Raw genomic sequence first — 7,466 nt, 5'->3', positions numbered from 1 at the left:
ATTTTCTACATTTTTTAGGGGCCCTGCGGGCCAGATAGAATGGCCTAGCAGGCCACATCCAGCCCACAGACCGCATTTTGCCCACCTTCGTCCTAGATGGGGGCTGAGTGACAAATGTAGTGATCTTTAACTATGATTAACATTTACCTTGCCATACATTTAAAACCAGTTGAGAGCTTTAAATGACAATGGCACTGTGGCCCTTTATTTTTGCAGCATAACAGCAACAGCAGCAAGCATAGGTGCCGCAGGAATCCCCCAGTCGGGACTCATTACAATGGTCATTGTACTGACCTCTGTTGGCCTTCCAACTGATGAAATCACCCTGATCATTGCAGTCGACTGGGCTTTGTAAGTACTTTTCCATAGTCTGTTTTTAGTTTCTCATGTTCAGAATAGTAACCACGGCACGTTCTAACTTTACAGAAGTAATGACAGTAGTTAAAAAAAAATAGACACGAATTGAAGGATTTGTAAAAACAAGTGCAGGAGTCAGGAGCTCAAGCTCCCAGATTTCTTGGTTCTGCCACCAACTTCTGAAGAAACAACACCCCGAAGAAATCACAGAACATTTTTAAGGGACTGTTTATTTAGGGGGCTTCCAGTTTTGAGGGCTGAACCTAACACTTTGGGTTTGACTTTCAAAAGTTGCATGGATTTGTGGGTGCTCAGTAGGGGTGTGTGAAGTGGGCCCTATTCGATTTGGATTTGGCCTGAATCAGGGACAGTAATTCGATTTGTTGATTCAGATCACTGTCACCGATTCAATTCGGCTGAATCCAAATCTGAAGATTCACCGCTGATTTGTAGAACAAGTGATTTGGACACAGATACAGCTTTAAAAGTTTTTTCTACATACCTCCGGGTACCAGCGCAGCTTGTGAATGCTGTGATGCTGGGGTGGATGGAGTGTCCCACAGGAATGTGGGGGAGCCCTGCATGTGCTCAGTGGCAAACCCCAAAGTGGACTGGAAGTACTTTCAGTCAGTTTTTCACCAGTCCCATGGGATGCCCCTGCCCACTATGGGGCAGGGAGGCCTGGGAGAGGGAGATACCTTACCCTCCATCAATGCTGACCTCGTGAAGGAACACCTTGAGAGGCTGGATACCTTCAAGTCAGCCAGCCCTGAAAATTTACACCCCAGGGTACTCAAGTCGCTGGCAAGCATCATAGCCCAGCCCCTGGCACGGATCTTCAAGAGCTCCTGGCGCTCTGGTGAAGTGCCCGAACACTGGAAGAAGGCCAACGTGGTGCCTGTCTTCAAGAAAGGGAGGAAAGTGGATCCAGCAAACTACAGGCCCATCTGCCTGACCTCTATCCCGGGGAAGGTCTTGGTAAAGAGGCCAACTCTCAACAGACTGGCCAATGGCAACATCCTGAGGGATAGCCAGCATGGGTTTGTTGCGGGTAGGTCTTGTTTGACCAATCTCATTTCCTTCTATGACCAGGTGACCTATCACCTGGACAAGGGAGAACAGATTGATGTCATATATCTTGACTTCAAAAAAGCCTTTGATTTAGTATCCCATGATCACCTCTTAGCAAAACTGGCCAACTGCAGCCTTGGCCCCACCACGATCCGTTGGCTGAGGAATTGGCTCCGTGGTAGGACCCAGAGGGTGGTAAGTTGATGGAAGTCAATCATCGTGCTGACCTGTGACCAGTGGGATCCCTCAAGGCCCTGTCCTAGGGCCTATACTATTTAACATTTTCATTGACGATGTGGACATTGGAGTCAGAAGCAGACTGGCCAAGTTCGCCGACAACACCAAACTCTGGGGTAAAGATCCACACCTGAGGACAGGAGGGTGATTCAGGCAGACCTTGACAGGCTCAGGAAATGGGCAGATGAGAACCTGATGGTGTTCAACATCAAAAAAATGCAAGGTTCTCCACCTTGGGAGGAAAAACCTGCAACACCTTTATAGGCTTGACAGTGCTATGCTGGCTAGCACTGCGGAAGAAAGGGACTTGGGGGTCACGACTGACCACAAGATGAACGTGAGCCTTCAATGTGATGCTGCGGCTAGTAAAGTGAGCAAAATGCTGGCTTGCATCCATAGATGCTTCTCAAGTAAATCCCTGGACATCATCCTCCCGTTGTACTCGGCATTGGTGAGGCCGCAGCTGGAGTACTGCGTCCAGTTTTGGGCTCCACAATTCAAAAAGGATGTGGGGAAGCGTGAGAGGGTGCAGAGGAGAGCCACGTGTATGATCAGAGGTCAGGAAAACAGACCTTACGATGACAGGCTGAGAGCTATGGGGCTTTTTAGCCTGGAAAAGCGCAGGCCCAGGAGCAATCTGGTGGCCACCTATAAGTTTATCAGGGGTGTTCACCAGAGCGCCCCAAGGGATGACAAGGTCGAACAGTCTCAAACTTCTCCATGACCGTTTCAGGCTGGACATAAGGAAGAATTTCTTTACTGCCCAAACCCCCAAGGTTTGGAACAGCCTGCCGCCAGTGGTGGAACGCCTTCGAGAGACATTTGGATGTTTATCTTGCTGGGATCCTATGACCCTAGCTGACTTCCTGCCCCTGGGGCAAGGGGCTGGACTCGATCTTCTGGGGTCCCTTCCAGCCCTAGTGTCTGAATCTATAACTCAACTTCTGGGTCTGCCAGGGAACACACAGAGGCCCTGCCCCCATGCCCCTCTGGCTCAGCCATCGGCCACGGGGGGACCCCAGGTGCTCCCCCATACCCAGGAGGCACCAGTCGCTGAGCCGGAGGGGCACAGGGGGGCTCCCCTGCTCATTCCCCAGCAGACTCGGAAGTGCTTCTGGTCCACTTCCAGACCTGCTGCCAAGCGCACCAGGGAGCTCCCCACGCTCCTGTGGGACGCTGCATCTGCCCCAGCACTGCAGTGTTCACAAGCTGCCCACTACCTAGAGGTATGTAGAAAAAACATTTAAAGCTGTGTCTATGTCTGATACTGACAAGTACAAGGTGCTGCACCTGCGGGGGAAGAACCAGCACCATACCTACAGGCTGGGGAATGCCCTTCTCATCAGTGCAGAGGCAGAAAAGGATCTTGGAGTCATCATAATGGGTCGCCAATGTCAGGAAGGCCAACCGCACCTTGGCATGCATCCAAAGCTGTATCATGAGCAGGTCCAAGGAGGTGATCCTCCCCCTCTATGCAGCACTGGTCAGGCCGCAGTTGGAGTACTGCGTCCAGTACTGGGCGCCGCACTTCAGGAGGGATGAGGCCAGCATCAAGAGGGTCCAGAGGAGGCCACTCGCATGATCAGGGGGCAGCAGGGCAGGTCCTATCAGGAGAGGCTACGGGACCAGGACCTATTCAGCCTTCACAAGAGAAGGCTGAGAGGGGATCTAGTGGCCATCTATAAACTTACCTGGGGGGACCAGGGGGGAATGGGTGGGACCTTGTTCCCCCGAGCACCTCCTGCAGCAACAAGGAACAACGGCCACAAGTTGATTGAGAGTAGGTTCAGGCTAGATATCAGGAGGCGCTACTTCACGGTCAGGGCGGCCAGAATCTGGAACCAACTTCCAAGCGAAGTGGTGCTGGCTCCTACCTTAGGGGTCTTTAAGAGGAGGCTTGATGCCTACCTAGCTGGGGTCATATGAGCTTAAACTTAGTAGGGGGTCATATCAGCCCTGTATTTGTTCCTGTCCAGGGCAGGGGGTCAGACTAGATGATCTGCTCAGGTCCCCTCTGACCCTACATCTATGAATCTAGATCTGAATCACCAGATCTTTCTGAATCAATTCAGAGGGTTCCAATTCGATTCAGAGAGAGTAAAGGGTCTCCTGATTCGATTACGAGATCTGGCCACCAAATCAGGCTGAATCTCCACTGAATCCAATCAGGGACTGAAGCTTCTCATAGCCCTAGGGCTCAGTATTGACGAAAGTCAGCCAATATGTTTGAAGCTGGGTCCTGCATCTCAGTATCTGATTTTGAAAATATATCACATACACTTCTCTGATGTAGGCTTTGATGCAGGTAGTGATGACACAGCTTTGTCTTATCCAGGTATATTTTCCAAGCCCCCCCTGATGTTGAAAGCATGCCAAATATCCTTCTTCTGAGTGTGGGGAAACAAGCTGAGAAGAAAATTGCCTTGTGTGGAAGGGAGGAAAGTAGTGGACATCGGAAGGGTGCATTTTCCTCTGTGAAACTTGATACGAGCAAGGCACCTGGCTCTTCCATTCTCCAAAAATACTTCCGTAAGTCCAGGTCTTCTCCTTGCTATCCTGTGGGCAAAGGCAGAAGATTTTGGAACTGAACTGCAGGCTAAGCAAGTAGTATAAGATACAGGATTCTCTGCAACTTCCACAGGGAAAGAGCCAGTGCATTTTGGATGGCCTCCATCTCAGCAGATGGCAAACCACTCTTCTACAGAACCGTCACACAGCTAACCTAGTCAGAAGGATAATTAACAAAAAAAGGAAGAGGAAAACAGCAATGGAGCTTTATTGAGCACAAAATCAAGATGTCAAATATAAAACTAGTCAAGACACTCTGGGACTTGGAAAAGAAATTCTTTAACTGCCTGTACACAGGAATTCCAAATCTGGATAATGAGTGAGTCATTGAAATAGTGAAGTTATAGCTGTAATGGTCCACAAATCATGCAAGAGGCACAAAATGTAATCTCAACTACATAGACTCATAGAAAACTAGGGTTGGAAGGGACCTCAGGAGGTCACATCAAGTCCAACCCCCTGCTCAAAGCAGGACCAGCCCCAACTAGATCATCCCAGCCAAAGCTTTGTCTAGTCAGATCTTCAAAACCTTCAAGGATGGAGCTTCCACAGTCTCTCTGGCTAATCTGTTCCCATACGTAACCACTCTTATAATGAGAAAGTTTTCCTTATATCTAACCTAAACTTCCCTTGCTGCAACTTGAGCCCATTGCTCCTTGTTTGTCATCTGCCACCACTGAGAACAGGCCAGCTCCAGCCTCTTTGGCTCCCCTTCAGGGAGTTAAAGGCTGCTATTAAATCCCCTCTCAGTCTTCTCTCCTACAGACTAAATAAGCCCAGTTCCCTCAGCCTCTCCTCATCAGTCATGTCCCCCAGCCCCTGAATCATTTTTGTTGCTCTCCGCTGGACTCTCTCCAATTTGTCCACATCCTTTCTGTAGTGAGGGGGCCCAAAACTGGACATGATACCCCAGACATGGCCTCACCAATACCAAATGGAAGAGAAGAACTTCTCTTGATCTGCTGGCAATGCTCCTACTAATGCAGCCCAGTATACCGTTAGCCTTCTGTGTAACAAGGGCATACTGTTGGCTCATATTCAGCTTCTTGTCGACTTGCCCACAGCCTATGGGATTGTTCGTACACATCCTTGTCAACTCTCTTGAGATTTCTTTTGGCCCAATCCTCCAATTTGTCTAGGTCTCTCTGAATCCTAGCCCTGTCCTCCAGTGCATTTACTAGGGGTGCGCAAAGTGAGCCCTATTCGATTCGGATTCAGATTCCCAAACTGGGGGCCGTGATTCAGTTCATTGATTCAGATCACTGTCCCCGATTTGATTCAGCCGAATCCAAATCTGAAATTCAGAGAATCAGCGATTCAGACAGACACAACCTTAAATGTTTTTTCTACATACCTTGAGGTACCAGTATGGCTCATGAATGCTGCAATGCTGGGGCAGATGGAGCGTCCCACAGAAGCACGGGGGGGTGGGGGGAGGCCTGCATGTTTGGCGGCGAACCTGGAAGTGGATGAGATGTACTTCTGGTCCACTTCCAGGTCCACCAAGGAGCACGTAGGGCCCCTCCTTGTGCCCCCCCAGCTCAGCGATTGACCTTGGGGGGGCCCCGGGGGCCCCCACAGACCTGGGAGGCACCAGTCACTGAGCTGGGGGAAGGGGCACAGGGGGCCCCCCCTGCATGCTCTTTGGTGGACCCAGAAATGGACCAGAAGCACTTCCAGGTCTCCTGCCAAGCATGCTGACGAGCCCCCCACACTTCTGCGGGACACTCCACGGGCCCCAGCATCACAAGCCACCTGCTACTTTGAGGTATGTAGGAAAAACATTTAAAGCCGTGTCTATGTCCGAATCACCAGATCTTTCTGAATCCCTCCTAATTGATTCAGAGAGATTAAAGTGTCTCCTGATTCAATTTGGATTCAGAGATTTGGCCACCGAATCAAATTGGGGACCGAAGTTTTGCACAGCCCTAGTATCTACTATTCCCTCCTGCTTGTTGTTATCTGCAAACCTGCTGAGGGTGCACTCTACACCATCTTCCAGGTCATTGATGAAGATATTGCACAAAACCGGCCCCTGGTCTGACTGACCCCTGGGGCACTCGACTTGAGACCAGCTGCCAACTAGACAGAGAGCCTTTAATTACCACCCTCTAAGCCCAATGATCCAGCCAGTTTTCTATAAACCTTACAGCCCATTCATCCAACCCATACTCCCTTAGCTTGCTTGCAAGAACGCAGTGGGAGACCATATCAAAAGCCTTGCTAAAGTCAAGGTATAATTAGAGCCTGGTTTAAATTGCCATTTTGCATTTTTCCTGAAAATCATTAAATTAAGTGTTTTTCACATATATGCTGTTATACGTACATTATGCTGTTAGCCTTCTTGGCAATAAAGGCACACCAACATGGCTGGTCCGAGAAGAGATATTACCCTAAGAATTGGAATAGTTGATTTATAAGCAACAATTCAACCTAGCTGTTAGTAAAGAAATATCGTAGAAAGGGCTGCATGAATAAGTTAAAATTACTTATTATGGCCTGATTGGAATGGCTTAAATGGTCAAAAGTGGGAAAAATAATAATTTATATTGAAAAATTGTACTGGCTGTTTCCAGGCATTTAGAATCAAACTTGGACGAGATGTTATGGGTTTTAGTCTATCCCCTTCACAGAAGCAGGATTTGTCATTCTTAAACCAAACTAATCCTAAATGGATGTTTTAAGAAAAGACTAGACAGGTAACTAAGGAGATCCCATAAATTGCTCCGGCACCTTGTTCCATTGTTCTACTATTCTTAGAAGATTTTCCTGATCCAGAGCTAAATCTGCCTTCTTTTACTGGTTTAAAACAAAATATACAGCATAATTTGGAAGCAAATAGAATATGCCAATTTTATATAAAAAGTTCTTGTTACTTCCAAATATGTACGTGACAGGCCAGGCTGCCTGTTTAAGGAGAAAGTCAACCTTGTTAAGAAAGCTCAGCTGAGGGGCATTTGGCTAAAGAAGGAGCACTGCACTAGGACATCAGTGCTCAACCTTTTGGTTTTGTGGACCAGATGAGTGGCATGGGGCTGATCTGTGGGCTGGATTGGATTCTGCCTTCCAGTATTAAACCCATGCCACCTGCCCCAGCTCCATGCTGCCAAATGAGGGCCCCATGCCATCTCCTAGGGCCCTATGCTGCCTCTGCTCAGCCCCGTCCCGCAGAATCAGCCCCACACCACTTCTATCTGAGCCACCTCTGTGGATCAAACTAGCATACTATCTGG

General features: G+C 48.8%; 1 protein-coding gene across 1 annotated transcript in view; it reads left to right on the top strand.

Annotated features, from left to right (window-relative positions):
• LOC109320493 (excitatory amino acid transporter 5-like) overlaps positions 1-7,466 on the top strand; it is a 65,716-nt gene that overhangs the window by 46,421 nt on the left and 11,829 nt on the right. The window contains exon 9 of the mRNA XM_019550625.1: positions 217-351. Coding sequence (XP_019406170.1) covers positions 217-351 — 135 coding nt within the window. The remainder of the gene's footprint in view (positions 1-216; positions 352-7,466) is intronic.

Source organism: Crocodylus porosus, unplaced genomic scaffold, assembly GCF_001723895.1.
Source record: "Crocodylus porosus isolate Cpor-Errol unplaced genomic scaffold, CroPor_comp1, whole genome shotgun sequence".
Taxonomy (NCBI): Eukaryota; Metazoa; Chordata; order Crocodylia; family Crocodylidae; genus Crocodylus; species Crocodylus porosus.
This window is presented reverse-complemented; position numbering and strand designations above follow the sequence as displayed.